The sequence below is a fragment of the Salvelinus namaycush genome, chromosome 30 (assembly GCF_016432855.1).
Source record: "Salvelinus namaycush isolate Seneca chromosome 30, SaNama_1.0, whole genome shotgun sequence".
Taxonomy (NCBI): Eukaryota; Metazoa; Chordata; class Actinopteri; order Salmoniformes; family Salmonidae; genus Salvelinus; species Salvelinus namaycush.
Window position 1 is genome coordinate 13,858,340 of NC_052336.1, and position 18,285 is coordinate 13,876,624.

The following is an 18,285-nucleotide window of genomic DNA, read 5'->3' on the forward strand; positions in this document are numbered from 1 at the left end:
TGGGCTTGTCAGTCTTGCACATACACTGAGTGTACAAAACATTAAGAACACCTTCCTAATATTTAGTGGAACAGAACAGCCTTAATTAATCAGGGCATGGACGTTACACGAAAGCGTTCCACAGGGATGCTGGCCCATGTTGACTCCAATGCTTGCCACAGCTGTCCAGTTGGCTGGATGTTCTTTGGGTGCTTGATCACTCTTGATACGTGTAACAGTATACTTCCGTCCCTGTCCTCGCCCCTACCTGGGCTCGCCCCTTCCGTCCCTCTCCTCTGCACACATCGACAACAGCCACCCACGAAGCATCGTTACCCATCGCGCCACAAAAGCCGCGGCCCTTGCAGAGCAAGGGGAACAACTACTTCAAGGTCTCAGAGCGAGTGACATCACCGATTGAAACGCTATTAGCGCGCACCACCGCTAACTAGCTAGCCATTTCACATCGGTTACATACACACGGGAAACTTTTGAGTGTTAAAAACCCAGCAGCGTTGCAGTTCTTTACACAAACCGATGTGCCTGGCACCTACTACCATACCCCTTTCAAAGGCACTTAAATATTTTGTCTTGCTCATTCACCCTCTGAATGGCACACATACACAATCCATGTCTCAATTGTCTCAAGGTTTTAAAATCCTTCTTTAACTTGTCTCCTCCCCTTCATCTACACTGATTGAAGTGGATTTAACAAGTGACATCATAGATTTCATCTGGATTCACCTGGTCAGTCTACGTCATGGAAAGAGCAGGTGTTTTTCATGTTTTGTATACTCAGTGTACATGAATATAAGTCTTACACCCATATTATTAACACATCTCCTCCCCTATCGTTATAGTAGTTCTGGGACCCTTGCCTAAAATAAGTCATGGGTTTCAGGTGTTCCATGTTTGATGTAGGAGCTCCATGGACTAATATTCTGTCTGGAGATGGACCTGCTTTCATTTCCTCTTGATGGTTTTTCAAAAGAACACAAATAATCCTTCACCTGTCCTGAAAGAATTTCCCAAAGAGGGTACCCTGTCCTACTTCTCCTACCGTTCAGAGGGTACCTCGTCCTACTTCTCCTACCGTTCAGAGGGTACCCTGTCCTACTTCTCCTACCCTTCAGAGGGTACCCTGTCCTACTTTTCCTACCCTTCAGAGGGTACCCTGTCCTACTTCTCCTACCCTTCAGAGGGTACCCTGTCCTACTTCTCCTACCCTTCAGAGGGTACCTTGTCCTACTTCTCCTACCCTTCAGAGGGTACCCTGTCCTACTTCTCCTACCCTTCAGAGGGTACCCTGTCCTACTTCTCCTACCCTTCAGAGGGTACCCTGTCCTACCTCTCCTACCCTTCAGAGGGTACCCTGTACTACTTCTCCTACCCTTCAGAGGGTACCCTGTCCTACTACTCCTACCCTTCAGAGGGAAGCTTTGACCCCCTAGCCTCCCATGATTGGCTTGCTCCACCACATCCTCCACCACCCTCTTGCTAAGAACCCAGCACATAAACTGTACTTACATTACTCCTCAATTATCTTTTTTTTCGCTGTACCACTCTGATAAGGCCAAAATGAACTACATTAAGGTAACCACAGTAACATTACTGGTTAGCAGCAGTGAGAGACGGGGAACGCTTAATCCGGTGATTTACTTTTTTCTGTGTGAAACCCCTCTGTTGGCCTTTAAGAGGCCACAGTGTGTGCAACCAGCTGAAGGCCTCTTCTTTTTTACTCAAATCACCCAAGAAACTCTCAGTGAAATTCAGCAGTTTAAACACTGTGCCCAGGTGCCCCAGCACTACAGCTAGTGTGTCAACAGAGAGCTGGGACAGAGGATGAGAACATCTCTACATCTCCCCCCTCCCTCTCAGGCATGGGTCCAGTGCTTGGTAAAGATACCAACATGCTACAGGAAATACTGTTAGGATTACAGTTTTTCCCAATTGTTTACAGACTAAAATTGGAACTTGAAACGCAATCACCGAAACCAGAAACTCATGCACCAAATCCCTAAACCAAGTCTGCAAAATCGTAAGCACAATTCCTGCTTTACACTCAGTTTTCAATTCTATATCACACAAAACACTACACACAGTTCTCTACATTAGGCACAATATTCAAAATTAAAATCTCTTTAGTCCCTTTGGAAAACAATGACAAACTCTACACACCAATTGGCAACACCCACTCCTCACAGGTGTAAACACTAGTTGCTGAATTGTTCACTTAGAAATCAGAGCTTTAGCGCTATAAAAAGCCACAGATGAGCTCTCCTGTTTTGGAGGAAAATGGAATGAAACAAGATGATCAATGATGAAACAAGAGCTAGAGGTGAAGGAGTGAGAGTAAGAGGAGGAAGAGGAGGATGAGGAAGACAAGGGAGGACAGTTGTCTCAGATGAGATCAGGGCCACATTGGTTGACCATGTGCTCAACCATGGATTGAGTATGAGGGAGGCTGGGCAGAGAGTTCAGCCCAACCTGAGCCACTACGTTGCATCTATGATCCATACATTCAGAAATGAGAACCAGTAAGTTACCTACCATCTACACTATGCTCTTTATGTATGTATACTGTAGTATACTGCAGTCCAACATATCAGTAGGCCTAATAAAATAGATTATTTTTGCTTACTGTAACCAATCATATCATATTTGTGGATCTTCTGCAGAACTGAGAGACAGCTATGGTGGAAGACACTGGCTGTTCACACCAGAACAGGAGACCGCTATTGTGAACATGGTGGTGGCAAACAATACCATTAGACTACGAAAAATCCAGAACCACATAATTGCAGACAACACAATATTCAATAACATTCACCAGGTGGGCTTGTCTACATTGGACCGTGTATTACAGCACAACCGAATCCGGATGAAACAGGTCTACATGGTGCCATTTCAGCAAAACTCAGAGAGAGTTAAAGAACAGCGTTATGAATATGTGCAAGTAAGTACTATACTGTGAATTTACTATCATTTCAGCACTGTATAGACACATTACAGTACTGTAATCCAGTGTATTGTGCCTCACCATATTGACTGTTCTATGTCTTCTAGGTCTATGTCACATATTGTCTTGTCTGTTTTAGAGAGTCTTGGAGCTGGATGCCGCTGCAATTCAGCGCGTTTATATTTACATTGATGAGGCTGGCTTCAACCTAACCAGAAGAAGGGTACGGAACATTATTGGCCACCGTGCCATTGTGACTGTCCCTGGACAGCGTGGCATCCTCCATCACCATGCCAACCTTGATCCCTACAACACCGCCCTTCTCATCACATTCCTGGACACACTACATGGCATCCTCATTCCAGCCAAGCAGAGGGGTGGACCAGAGCAGCTCAGGTATGTTGTCATCTGGGACAACGTGAGTTTCCACCAGGCTGCTCTGGTCCGCAACTGGTTCATCGACCACCCACAATTTATTGTTCTATACCTCCCACCATATTCCCCATTCCTCCACCATATTCCCCATTCCTAAACCCAAATTAAGAGTTTTTTTCAGCATGGCGATGGAAGGTGTATGTATGACCGCCATCCCCTCGCACGCATGCCTCTTGTCCAGGCAATGGAGGACGCATGTGGATGAAGTTGATATGGGGGCTTTCGGTGGCTGGATCCGTCACTCCAGAAGATTCTTTCCCCTCTGTTTAGCCAGGGAGAACATCGCTTGCGATGTAGATGAGGTGCTGTGGCCAGACCAAAACAGGAGGCAGGATGGAGCCTACTGTATTTTTTCTTACATTTTGCATGTGTTTTTGTATTTTTGTATTTAGAGTTTTGAAACAATGAGCCACTTTCATTTTTTATTTTTGTACAGAAAACCCATTCTTACTGAATGTTTTTCCTGGTTTTCTCCTGTTGGGTCTGGAAAGTGTTACATACAAAACAAGTGTTATAAAAATACTGCATTTTGGAAATAAATTACAAAGTTTTTGTTACTGTATGGCATTTGTGTGTGTCCATTTATGTATATTTCAGAGGTATACATTAATGTAACAATCTTTTACAACCGGCTACAGTGTAACACTGAAAATGCAAAAGGCATAAACCTACTGATGGGATATTCATAGTAGCGTTTTGTGTTGAGCACATCAGTGTATTGGTTAGTAGACAGATCTATTCATGACGCGCGTGTGTCATTTTGATGCTAAAAAAAACACTATGGAAAGAGGTAAAACAGTTATGAATGCAGTGTCTGCTTTTGCTCGAGATTTGTAAAGTTTTACATTTTGGGTTTGTGGTTTTGTGTTTAGAGTTTTGGGAAAATGGTCCAAAGATTCAGCAAACATGTGCAAACAATTGTGGGAAACTAATATAGTTTCCAGTCCTGAGAATAGGCTCACATGTTATGAGAGGCAGAACAGCCATTTACACTCAAACCCTCTCTGTCAGAGGGTTCTTTTCACCACAATGAATGGTGGCATGAAAAGAGGGCAAAGTCTAAACCTGTTACCGGTATACTGAATAACTTACATTGAACATTCAAACAATCTCTACAGGCTTGATGGTTGTGTGATTTTTGTCCACCAGAGGGCACTGTTCCCTGAGACCTGTGGGAAGAGATGTGGACAGAGGAAGAGGATCACTTTCAGAATCAAACTTCAGATAGAATTGAGTCCTTACAGATTTCATTTGAGGGGGGATTATTCACAACCTAAACTGTATCTGGGGGTTCAAAGCCAAATGAGAAAGGTGACTCAAACATCCTCCCATCTGTGTCAGTTCTAGCACTGCTCTTCATTATCATGCAATCCACCATAGACCCGGAAATCTCCAGAGTTTCATAAAACTCAGGTAACAGGATGCCAACCATGTCCTTGACTGAATGGGCCTTTGTCCAGGTGCCACGCTACACTGAGAAGCACAGGGGGGGTTTCACATTTACCTCAGCAGTATTTCAGAACACCCTCCTGCTCTGCTCATACCCCTGCTCTGGAGTTTATTTGGAGAGGGGGGGAGATCCTTCGAATCCTGGTCGCCACGGTTTGTTTCCCTAGCGACTAAGGGGGGCACTGTGGAATCCCTGAACGGGAAGCACTGAGATGGTGAGAGAGCTATGTAGCCAGGGGGGGGGGGGGGGGGGGGTAATGGGGTACAGACAGTGTGACTGAACCAAATGAGACTGGGTGAATATGGGTTGTTCTACTAGAACATGAAAGATGCTCCACATACAGTAGATAGAAAATAAGACATCCATGATAGTTTAGGCTGGGAAATGTAGAACTGCAGCATATAGGACTTGATGGTGAACAAGAGGGTGGGAGTATCACAGAAGGCAAAGTGGCAAGTCTATTGGGGCTCAGCCATTGGATGAGGAGCCAAGGGGGCTATAGGGAGAGGTCTGCGTAGCTGGAGGGCACACAGCACCAGAGGAGGGAGTGCATGCCTGGGATTCCAGTCTCAAGGTCTACAGTTTGTTTGACTGGGCCAGGATAGTCCTGTGCCAACACACAGTGGAGGGGACGAAAGTAACCGTTACTGCTCATTACCATTCAAATGCAAATTACTGAATTGTGTATGCTAAACCACAGAAAAATGTTCTAAGAGAAACTTAAACTATGTGATTCCCCCTCCGAGTTCCCTGGTTACTACAGACAGGAAATGGTTGTCACAAATTGCATAGTTTTCTGGAGCCAAGAAAAATTATTATGAAAATAAGGACTGAGGTGGTTAGGGGACAGGTTTGGGGAGGCTATGGTGTTGATATGGATGTATGTAACCACACACATTTTTTCTAGGGGTAGATTAGATTTCTCTCCTGCACTACATCTCTCCATCCTTCATGAAGAATGGGGGAGTTTGCACTCAGCCCCCATATAGGAGAGTTCTGAACTTCATGTTCACTCAATGTTCTAAGCACTTCTGATTCAGCCATCCCTCACTAGACCATCTCTCCCTGACGCGTCAAACCTCTGTGGCACAGGCAATGGTGCTAGTTTTCAAATCGTCACAGGTAATGTTAAAGTATCTCCTAGAAGGTTCAAACGTCACTTTACAACCCCTACCTACATGTTAAGAGTAGCCCCTGTTTTCAGTGTACATTCATGCCAGGGTTTGCAATGCAACATGCCCATTACAAATTACTGACTTAAAAAAAATGTGTTCTGGCTATAAACATCCACTCATGCCATAAAAATGGAAGAGATAAAACAAGCTCCCTTACAACCTATAATTTTCTCCGTGTGGCTGAAAGAGACACTTCTCTGAGTATATAGGTGGTCCATCACTGGGTTCCCAGGGCTGTAATCCCCCCCCCCCCCCCCCCCTCCGGCCTATAAAGAGGATCTTTAGCTGTGCAGTGACATTAACAAGAAAAATACCACACTTAATTACATGTTCAAGTCTGAGAGCAAAATCTGCACCCCGCATCCCTGCAAAAGGCCAAATTTTAGCAAGAAAAACAGAGGGGGGAAAATCCTTCACTGGCAAAATCTGAAATGATGGGCCTGCTTGTATAAACCAAACAGAAGCAAGCTCACTTCCCTGAACCAGACTGTAGTCAGGACACAGAGGCAGCCAGCTTGACCACAGTCCTGGTCAGGGGGAGAACAGCTACAGCATACTGTAAGTCGAAATAGCAATAGCCTTCAATTCCTACTTTATTGACTGTCAGGATACTGACACAGAACCCCTCCACTGGTTTCTTGGGCTCAGTGCTAGTGAATGACACTCAAGCTGTCTTCATCATAAGGGAGGTTTCTGAGTCAAAGGTGAACAAGGTGATTAGCTCACTAAAGAACTCTAAAGCCAAAGATGTGTTTGAGCTGGACTCTACCTTTCTTAAAAACTACAAAGAGTCACTCATTGGCCCCATTACTAAGGTCACCAACACATCTATTGGTCTGGGGGTGTTTCCAAGGGTACGGAAGTCGGCCATAATAACGGCCATCTTTAAATCGGGCGACCCTGCTGACGTGAGTAACTACAGGCCCATTAGTATACTACCTGTGGTGTCAAAGGTTGTTGAAAAGTGTGTAGCAGAACAACTGATTGCCCACCTCAACAACAGCCCCTTCACATTACACTCCATGCAGTTTGGCATCAGAGCGAAACACTCCACAGAAACGGCCAACTGCTTTCTTCTGTAAAATGTGAAGTCCAAGATGGACAAAGGGGGCGTTGTTGGGGCTGTGTTTCTGGACCTAAGGAAGGCTTTTGATACTGTTAACCTGTTTAGCCATGTTCTGTTATAATCTCCACCCGGCACAGCCAGAAGAGGACTGGCCACCCCTCATAGCCTGGTTCCTCTCTAGGTTTCTTCCTAGGTTTTGGCCTTTCTAGGGAGTTTTTCCTAGCCACCGTGCTTCTACACCTGCATTGCTTGCTGTTTGGGGTTTTAGGCTGGGTTTCTGTACAGGACTTTGATATAGCAGCTGATGTAAGAAGGGCTATATAAATACATTTGATTTGACCATGAGATTCTCATCACAAAATTGTCCAAGTTCAACTTTTCCCCCGATGCCTTGAGATGGATGAAATCATACCTTGAAGGCAGAACTCAGTGTGTCAGAGTGAGCAATGAGCTGTCGCCCACTCTTAGCTATGATGTGGGAGTGCCCCAAGGGTCAATACTGGGGCCCCTCCTGTTCAGCCTGTACATTAATGATCTGCCTTCTGTCTGTACTGGGTCTGAAGTTCAAATGTATGCAGATGATACAGTTATATACAGTGGGGAGAACAAGTATTTGATACACTGTCGATTTTGCAGGTTTTCCTACTTACAAAGCATGTAGAGGTCTGTAATTTTTATCATAGGTACACTTCAACTGTGAGAGACGGAATCTAAAAGCGCACGCAAGGACCCCTGCTCAAGCCAGCGCATGTCCAGGCCCGTCTGAAGTTTGCCAATGACCATCTGGATGATCCAGAGGAGGAATGGGAGAAGGTCATGTGGTCTGATGAGACAAAAATAGAGCTTTTTGGTCTAAACTCCACTCGCCGTGTTTGGAGGAAGAAGAAGGATGAGTACAACCCCAAGAACACCATCCCAACCGTGAAGCATGGAGGTGGAAACATCATTCTTTGGGGATGCTTTTCTGCAAAGGGGACAGGACGACTGCACCGTATTGAGGGGAGGATGGATAGGGCCATGTATCGCGAGATCTTGGGCAACAACCTCCTTCCCTCAGTAAGAGCATTGAAGAAGGGTCGAGGCTGGGTCTTCCAGCATGACAACGACCCGAAACACACAGCCAGGGCAACTAAGGAGTGGCTCCGTAAGAAGCATCTCAAGGTCCTGGAGTGGCCTAGCCAGTCTCCAGACCTGAACCCAATAGAAAATCTTTGGAGGGAGCTGAAAGTCCGTATTGCCCAGCAACAGCCCCGAAACCTGAAGGATCTGGAGAAGGTCTGTATGGAGGAGTGGGCCAAAATCCCTGCTGCAGTGTGTGCAAACCTGGTCAAGAACTACAGGAAACGTATGATCTCTGTAATTGCAAACAAAGGTTTCTGTACCAAATATTAAGTTCTGCTTTTCTGATGTATCAAATACTTATGTCATGCAATAAAATGCAAATTAATTACTTAAAAATCATACAATGTGATTTTCTGGATTTTTGTTTTAGATTCTGTCTCTCACAGTTGAAGTGTACCTATGATAAAAATTACAGACCTCTACATGCTTTGTAAGTAGGAAAATCTGCAAAATCGGCAGTGTATCCAATACTTGTTCTCCCCACTGTATGTGCATGCAAAGAGCAAACAACAAGCTGCACAATAACTCACTACTGTAATGGTCCAGGTTACAAAGTGACTCGTGTTTGCATCTCAATGTGAAAAAAACAGTTTGCATGTTCTTCACAAAGAGGGCAACAGATGCTACTGAGCCAGATGTCTATGTGTCAGGGGAGAAGCTCCAGGTGGTGTCTGATGCCAAGTACCTTGGCATCATACTTGATTCCAACCTCTTTTAAAAAGCATGTGAAAAAGGTAATTCAAATAACCAAATTCAACCTAGCTAATTTCCGATTTATACGAAATTGTTTCACTACAGAGGTAGCAAAACTGTACTTCAAATCTATGATACTCCCCCACTTAACATACTGCTTGACTAGTTGGGCCCAAGCTTGCTGTACAACATTAAAACCTATTCAGTCTGTCTACAAACAGGCTCTCAAAGTGCTTGATAGGAAGCCCAATAGCCATCATCACTGTTGCATTCCTAGAAAGCATGAGCTCCTGAGTTGGGAAAATCGTGTGCAATACACCGACGCATGTCTTGTATTCAAGATCCTAAATGGCCTAGCTTCCCCTCCACTCAGTATTTTTGTTAAACAGAAAACCCAAACATTTGGCAGCAGATCCACAAGGTCTGCCATGAGAGGTGACTGTATAGTTCCCTTAAAGAAAAGCACCTTTAGTAAATCTGCTTTCTCTGTGAGAGCTTCCCATGTCTGGAATACACTGCCATCAGACACACATAACTGCACCACCTATCACACTTTCACAAAATGCATGAAGACCTGGCTAAAGGTCAATCAGCTTTGTGAACATAATCCCTAGCTGTGTATTGCTGCTTTCCATGTTGTCTGTTGTTTGTAGCTTGTCAGGTGTGGAAACACTTTGTTGCTTTTATGAATTTTGTCTTGCTGCTTTTTGTTCTATGTTGCTCTGTTTGTATGCTACGTCTTGCTTGTCCTATGTTGCTCTGTCTGTATGCTATGTCTTGCTTGTCCTATGTTGCTCTGCGTGTGCTCACTGCTCAATGATTGTCTATATTGTAATTGTTTTTAATAACCTGCCTAGGGATTGCGGTTGAAAATTAGCCGGCTGGCTAAAACCGGCACTTTGACTGAAACGTTGATTAATGTGCACTGTCCCGTAAAAATAAAATAAACTCAAATACTGCACATCATATACTGTAGGTAAAAACTAAATGAGGAATGAGACCATGGGTGGTTATTTCTAGATACTGGTAGGCTACAATACAGGTGATTATTAATATATTGGCTACAATACATGCAATATATACAGTGAGGATCAGTTTCTACTTCAAAGCGCTTCGTATTATTCTGTACATGAATCCGAGACAATCAATTTAGTTTAATGTGTTAAGTTTCGTATGGTACATATTAATTTGTGGATGTCCATCACCCATTTCGTATCATATGTTAAGAATTACAATTCGTATTATATATGTTATGAATTTGCTAAATGTACAATATGCTACGTATTTGATGTGTTATGAATTCTAGCTAGGTGGCTAACGTTAGCTAGGCTAGGGGTTAAGTTTAGAAGTTAGGTTAAAGGGTTAAGGTTAGCTAAAAGGGTTAAGGTTAGGTGTAGTAGTAAATAGTTGAAAAGTTGTTAATTAGCTAAAATGCCAAAGTTGTCCATGATGAGATTCAAACTCGCAACCTTTGGGTTACTAGATGTACGCCCACCTATCCACGCCGACCAACCACCCTACTTTCGTTTTTGCCTTAAGTAACCATCTGTCTTACGTAACCATACTAGAGGTCGACCGATTAATCGGAATGGCCGATTAATTAGGGCTGATTTCAAGTTTTCATAACAATCGGTAATAGTCATTTTTGGACACCGATTATGGCCGATTACATTGCACTCCACGAGCAGACTGCGTGGCGGGCTGACTATCTGTTACGCGAGTGCAGCAAGGAGCCAAGGTAAGTTGCTAGCTAGCATTAAACTTATCTTATAAAAAACAATCCATTTTATAATCACTAGTTAACTTCACATGGTTGATGATATTACTAGTTTATCCTGCGTTGCATATAATTGATGCGGTGCCTGTTAATTTATCATCGAATCACAGCCTACTTCGCCAAACGGGTGATGATTTAAAAAGCACATTGGCGAAAAAAAGCACTGTCGTTGCACCAATGTGTACCTATCCATAAACGTCAATGCCTTTCTTAAAATCAATACACAAGTATATATTTTTAAACCTGCATATTTAGTTAATATTGCATGCTAACATGAATTTCTTTTAACTAGGGAAATTGTCACTTCTCTTGCGTTCTGTGCAAGCAGTTTGGGCTGCCTGGCTCGTTGCGAACTGTGTGAAGACCATTTCTTCCTAACAAAGACCGTAATTAATTTGCCAGAATTGTACAGAATTATGACATAACATTGAAGGTTGTGCAATGTAACAGCAATATTTAGACTTAGGGATGCCACCCATTAGATAAAATACGGAATGGTTCCGTATTTCACTGAAAAAAAAAAAGTTTCGTTTTTGAAATATTTTCCAGATTTGACCATATTAATGACCTAAGGCTCGTATTTCTGTGTGTTATTATATTATAATTAAGTCTATTATTTGATATTTGATAGAGTAGTCTGACTGAGCAGTGGTAGGCAGCAGCAGGCTCGTAAGCGTTCATTCAAACAGCACTTTCCTGCATTTGCCAGGAGCTCTTTGCTGTGCTTCAAGCATTGCGCTGTTTATGACTTCAAGCCTATCAACTCCCGAGATTAGGCTGACAATACTATAGTGCCTATAAGAACACCCAATAGTCAAAGGTATATGAAATACAAATGGTGTAGAGAAAGAGTCCTATAATTCCTATAATAACTACAACCTAAAACTTCTTACGTGGGAATATTGAAGACTCATGTTAAAAGGAACCACAGCTTTCATATGTTCTCATGTTCTGAGCAAGGAACTTACACATTAGCTTTTTTACATGGCAAATATTGTACTTTTACTTTCTTCTCCAACACTTTGTTATTGCATTATTTGAACCAAATTTAACATGTTTCATTATTCATTTGAGACTAAATTGATTTTATTGATGTATTATATTAAGTTTAAATAAGAGTGTTCATTCAGTATTGTTGTAATTGTCATTATTACAAATATATAGTAAAAAAGAAAATGGCCGATTAATCGGTATCGGCTTTTTTTTGGGTCCTCCAATCGGTATCGTCGTTGAAAAATCATAATCGATCGACCTCTAAACCATACCATACTAATTTGAGTGTCCCGGATTCACATTTACTATGTTACGTCTAGTCTATGAGACTAGGCTGTTATTGTGACATTGTCCGTACTAGGGCAGTTGAAGGTGTGTAGAGACTACAGATGTTTGGAGTACCAAAAGAAGGCTAAGCAGTCTGACTACACCATTAACAAACGGGGAACAAACGGCTTCGGTTTTCCACAATCTTTTATTTGAACAATAAACAAAAAGAGTAGAATGCTGGAGGATTAAGATTAAAAGACAGCATATAGTTTTCAGCTTGATATCCCCACACAAGCCCTCAGCAGACAACCGTGTTAGGAAGCACAAACTAAACAGAACGACATCATTGAAGCGATTCGCCAGCACATATCCTGACCATAATCATAAAAAAAGACTCAGGGATAAAATGTGTACAACAGAAAGCTTTCTGACAGCTTTAGTGTCTGTTTCAAACCATCTTCAAAACATTCTTCAGGGGGGAAAGAAAAACAAATCAAACCAACATTGTCACAATGAGTATCAGATATGACCACATAGCCATCAGCACAATTGAACTAACACTTATAAGGAGTTTTATAATGATCTGAACAGATCAGCTCAATTTCCTCATATGGAATGACTGAGTCATGCTGATTGAATGAATCATGAGCTGTGGCAACAGAACTTATGATGCAGAGGTGAAACCAAAATTAGACAGAAGCATTAGCGCAATTATGAAAGCCAACAGGGTCAATGTGAAGTATCCTTTGGTTTCACTTGGAGATAAAAAAAAAAATGTAAAAAAAAAAAAAACTTTACATACCCATAAGTAATAAGCAAATGACTTGTGGGAACCAAATTCTGCACAGTTTAGACTACGAAATTGCAGTCACTAACATAATACACATTTTTCAGGACAAAATATACAACACTAATTCATGGGAAGGGAATTGTGTGGGCAATTTAAATGACACTGCTCCAAACTCAATAAAGTATGCAACACAGAAAATGCACATGGTAAGATAACTATTTCCATTACTCAGTTTCCAGTCACTTTAAATAAAAGGGGATACAGGTATATTGAATAAGTCTGCTACCATCAGTGAGAGAACTACAAAGTGAGAAATAGGATAAAATAAGCTCTTCCTGTAAGATCTAAAATGCATGCTCTGCTATTCCGATGTGTGAAAAATTATTTCACACTGCCCCAACGTTCCAGTGGTCAGAAAGGGAAAGTGTGAGAGCCGCCTTACAAAAAGACCCATTCCCAGTTGTGTACCTCGCTTTATCTTATGGCCAAGTGTGTGTGCACGTAGTGTGTGTGCACGTAGTGTGTGTGCACGTAGTGTGTGTATGTGAGAAAGTGTATACAGTATGTGAAAGATCTTTAGAAAATGGTCTGCTTTGCCCATTAAAGACAGAGTATACAAGGGTAAACCACAATGCACCAAGCCTTCAGCAAAGTAATGTACCAGTTATGTTCTTTTTGTAAAGGATTAAATACTGACAGATTCTGACATTGGTTTGGTTGAAATGTCCCTTAAAATTAAACTATGGATCAAACTTAAAGGGAAAAAAATATATATATGATCAAGCAAAGAAAGTGTCCAATTTATTAATTGTTGTGCTTTTACCTTGGGTAATTTCACTCAATTATCAATTTAGATGCCATATAGTATAACCCTGGGGAAACGGTCATGGTATTATTGAACAAATGAAAAATAACATTTAAGCGAAACTCAAAACACAATCAATGAATAATAATGATGCAAAAAGCAAGGTCTCAAACAAAAACAAACATGATTTCCTTTTGTGCGCATTTATTGTGGGGGATTTCATTTCTAGAGCCAAGCAGCAGATGTGATCCCACTTCCCCTCAACATGGACAGTCTCTCTCACTGGAGAGGAACTGTACTCAGCCACAAAAGAGGAAATGCAAAGGTCAGGTACATTCCCATAAAACTTCACAGACATTTGACTTACAGTTGTCACACTCACTGGGTTGGACTCGTACATTGAGTGGAGATTTGGATTAGAAAGCTTCGCATTGCGAGCCTAAGGCAGCCCCCTTTTTCTGGTGAGTTGGGGGGTAAGGAGTCATGTGGCTGTTGTAACTCTACAACGGCAGACCGCCTATACATAGATGGAACCTTTAGACCAGAACAGGGAAAAATTATAAAAGAAGGATGGAGGGGGGAAAGGATAGGTATAAAATGAACATGGGCTGGTGCTTGTGGTGGAATCGCAGTCTTCACTGGTATCTCTCCAGTGTTCCAGAGTACTCAGAAATCCTTAGAACTAACAGCCACCCAGGGAGCCAAACAAGGTGACACTCACCTAGATTCAGATGTTACCTTTTCTTTTTTCTTTTAGTTTTAAATCTTAAAATATCTGCAAGTGTGCATTAGCACATCCACATCTCGTTATTGATCAGATATAGTATACGTGCACAGTAGCTTCTTTTTTATCATCATTTAAATCCTAAAGCGCATTAAAATTGTTTTTAGATAGTCATTCTAATTCTACACCCAGAAAACACAAGGTTCTTTCAAACAAAGCTGTTTAGTTTCAGCACACGGTAGCAGCACCTCTACTCCTGTCATTTTTTCATTTTTTTTGATGGCTCAAGTTTTACCTAGATTTAAAAGCATCAGGAAAGTGAGGAAGGTGGAGAAGTAAGAAGAGATGGTGGCCATGAAGAGTATCTTGCCTCTGGAGTTAAAGAGACTCATTCGATAACGTTTTGTCGTTTGCTGGTGCTTTGCCTTTTTCGATGCACTCTGGCAAAATTTCAACATGTGTTTAAACTGCTGCAAATTCATTAGACAACAACTCCCCTTGCTAAAAGGCAAAACACTGATTATTTTATGCCATTTTCAACAACAACAAAAAATGAGTAGATTAACCCAAAAAATTATTACTTCTCTCCAGCAGTCCAACCGGCCATCTGCAGCCTGGTGTTGTAGATAGATAATTCGTCCTGTGGGTAAAGTACCCACTGTTCCCAGTCTGAACGAGGCTGTAGGTTCAGAGGCGAGTCTCAAGGTCCCCTCCCCTCAGTCCATTCAACAGTCTCTCCTCTCAGCATAAAAAAAAACAGCAGTGGCGCACAGAGAAGAAGAAGCCATCACAGGGAAAATATTTTACAACACGTCCTTTTCCCTTCTAATTCTTTCAAAAAAAGATAAAAGGAAAAAAGGCATTGTTGGAAAAGCTGGCTCTCTGGAAAAGCAGGGACGAGGGGGAGGAAAAAGAAAATCTTGCAAGAAGTTGGGCAGTGTTCCTGTTCATTAGTTTGTGTGTGTTTGTATGTATGCGCACTTGTGTGTATGTCTGTAGTGAGAGTGTGTATATGTAGTTGAATGTGTGTAAAACGAGTGTTCCTCTGTGTTCCTCTGAGTGTGCATGAACACGTGTGTGTGTGTGTGTGTGTGTGTGTGTGGTGTCTACAGCAGGTCGACGCGACGGTAGTACAGCAGGTAGGCAGTGCGCTCAGCAGTCTGCTTCACCACCTGGTACTGGTTGATGACCTTCACTGACTGGTCGTCAATGCGCAGCCAGCCGTTCAGACCGATGTGGAAGACATCCGTGGTGTAATGGCCGCCTGTAGCGCTGTTCCCATGGTGATAGACAACTGCGACAGGGACACACAAAATGGAAGCTTTTCAGAGGCGGAAATCAAACTGAAATGAGGAAAAATGCACTTACTATGACATGTGGTTGTCTCACCTAGTTATCTTAAGAGGAATGCACTAACTGGAAAAGAGCGTCTGCTAAATGACAATGTCCAAATGAAAAAGTCATTCTGTTATCTGGTTCTGGCTACACAAGGTCAGAGCCAGTAACTAACTACTGATATCAGCAACTTTCTGGAGCACCCTAGGCATGTAGACCAGGGTTGCTAGCCTTACAGAGAGGCCTCCATGTCAGTGTGTTATTAATATAGGCATTGAATATCATGTTGTAAGCATATAGTTCAAACTTATATTACACTTCTTTCACATATCTGATCAAGTGTCATAAGAATTCTTGGGAATGCATCAATCATGACCAAATGTAGAAACCTAAGTAACTACAGCAGGAGAATGTGGAAAGAAACTAACATAGTCCATTCTGTGCCCGTATTTACAGGCTGGCAACACGTGTTCCAAATGGACTTAATGCCCTTAAAGTGAAACACTACGATACCATGAAGACCACGTTTAAAAGTGGGCTTCGGATTTAAGCCACAGTGACAGTTATTACCAGGCAGAAATAAATCATTAAGTTGAGTAAACATGGCAATCTTGTTAGATCCGTTTGATTTGGACACAGAACTAGATTCAGGCGGTAACTCATTCTTTGTACTGAAACCATAAGCTACTATAGGCAAGGAGTAACATCATTACCCCCTCATCTGACAACAGATATGTGCAACCACAACTGAATGATTGGTTTAACTGGAGGGAAACAAGAAATACCAGTGTGTAGTTGACAACTTTTCCCCTAAGTGCTTGATTGCATAGGTTCACCTTTTCACTGGCGCCAGAATTTTAAAATGGCATGATTGAAGTTTCCAAAGGCGCTTATATTACATATTTACTATACTGTTATGTTATCACATTACACGCTGACTAGCATGAGACCTTTTCATCAAGACTTTCTCCGTCCCATGGGCCAGATGGTCAGAGAGAAGGCAAAACTTCTACCTCCAGGATCTTACAGTAAAAGATTAACTGCACCGCTATAGCAACAGTTGCCAGGGGTTACTCTACTAACAGATTTTTGACAAGGAAAGCCTTTTTCTGCACTGAAAGGAAAATAAACGGCTGAAGACAATTTACTTCCAAACTACAGGGAGATTAACAGGACACCCATATCCACAGTGGAGGTTGTCTCTGTTTAAACTGGTCAGTCAGGTGTGAAGAGAGGGGAGGAGGGGGCAGGAGAACTACATGCTGAATGAGCTGCTGGAAATAACAGTTAACTGAACACTGGCCACTCACACCAGACAGCAGCACAGTGGAGATGTTTTCATTGAGCAGGCAGAGCTCCCTAATGAAGGCCCACTTTATTCCCTTTGGTCCTGCCAGGGAGGAGGTTATAGGGGTGGGGTGGGGGGGCAGGGCTGTGGTAAAGTCTGGTGTAATGCTCTAGTCTAGAAATACTTATTGGGTCTAGTAGGAAGAGAGGAGTGGGAGAATGTGGTTTTACCGATATGCATGGTTACCACAGAGAATGAAACTCTTGCGTCATTTCACAGCTGAGATCAGCACTAGCTACCTCAGGCATCATTCCACAAGGAGTCCTCTGGAATCATAGCAACTGAACTCTTCACTGTACCTTTCTCCATAGACAAGTCATAATACTGTCCAGTACATTAAACAGGTATGTTTACACTCTAGAATTTGGTAGGGCATAGATAAATTTGCAGAAACAGCATTTTGCTCCCACTAAAAGTTTATAAACATGGTTTGAGTCAACCTTTCCCGAAATTGACCCTTCGCTAAGCCCCGCATCCCTTGGTTACTGTTAAAAAAACAGACTACACCTTGCTAGTCAAGAAACTTGGGGAGGCTATGTTGTGGTGGACTGTCATTACAATTTCTTCACAGGAACCTGATAAAATTATGTTTGTAGGGTAGCTAGCCACTAAATGGCTCTGAATTCACTGTCAGCATGCAGTCAAAGCTATAACCCTTTTGAGCTAAATAGTTCTTTCAAATCTTATCCTGATGTCGACAGCAGATTCATAACATTGCAAACGTATCTAACTAACATACATTAAGTGGTTAGCAACGTTTGGTGGTCAATGAGACAGAGCTACCTAACCAGCTGATATAGCAAACAATATTAACAAAAGTATAATTTCAGATTTGAAAATAAAGCTCTGTATTTCAGGAATCACAGTACCAAGTATTACTGGTGCACTGTTCTATTATTTAGCCGTTAAAAAAAATATATATATATAATAATGAAAACTCAGTTTTTGCTATAGCCCTCACTACCTTTCATGAGATTTAAGCGTGAGCTTGTATGAGTCGCCGCACTTGACAACTATTGCTTTCCATTGGTTGCTGAAAATTCTTGGGTGTGACTTAGCGAAGGGTCAATTGAGTTTTGTCCAAAACATAACATTTTTCCAAGAGCAAAGTCATGGCTCCGAGAAGTTCAATCTGCTTCTTATCAAAAACTCAGTTGCCGAAGCAAGACTTCCAAGGTAGCTCAACTCAAGAGGATCAATATTATCAGTCACTGAGATAGCATGTGGAGTAAACCTCAGTGCGAGTCTGAACACATGAACTATTGAACTTAATGTTTGAATACATCTTATGCTTGACTAATATATATATATACACTGCTCAAAAAAATAAAGGGAACACTTAAACAACACAATGTAACTAACTC

General features: G+C 42.1%; 1 protein-coding gene across 2 annotated transcripts in view; it reads right to left on the reverse strand.

The window, feature by feature from the left end:
* Positions 1–12,105: 12,105 nt before the first annotated feature.
* Positions 12,106–18,285, reverse strand: part of LOC120024884 (ubiquitin carboxyl-terminal hydrolase 10-like) — a 32,579-nt gene continuing 26,399 nt past the window's right edge. For both annotated transcript variants that reach the window (XM_038969228.1, XM_038969227.1), the window contains one exon: positions 12,106–15,532. In XM_038969228.1, the coding sequence (XP_038825156.1) occupies positions 15,345–15,532 (188 nt within the window). In that variant the 3' untranslated portion in view covers positions 12,106–15,344. The remainder of the gene's footprint in view (positions 15,533–18,285) is intronic.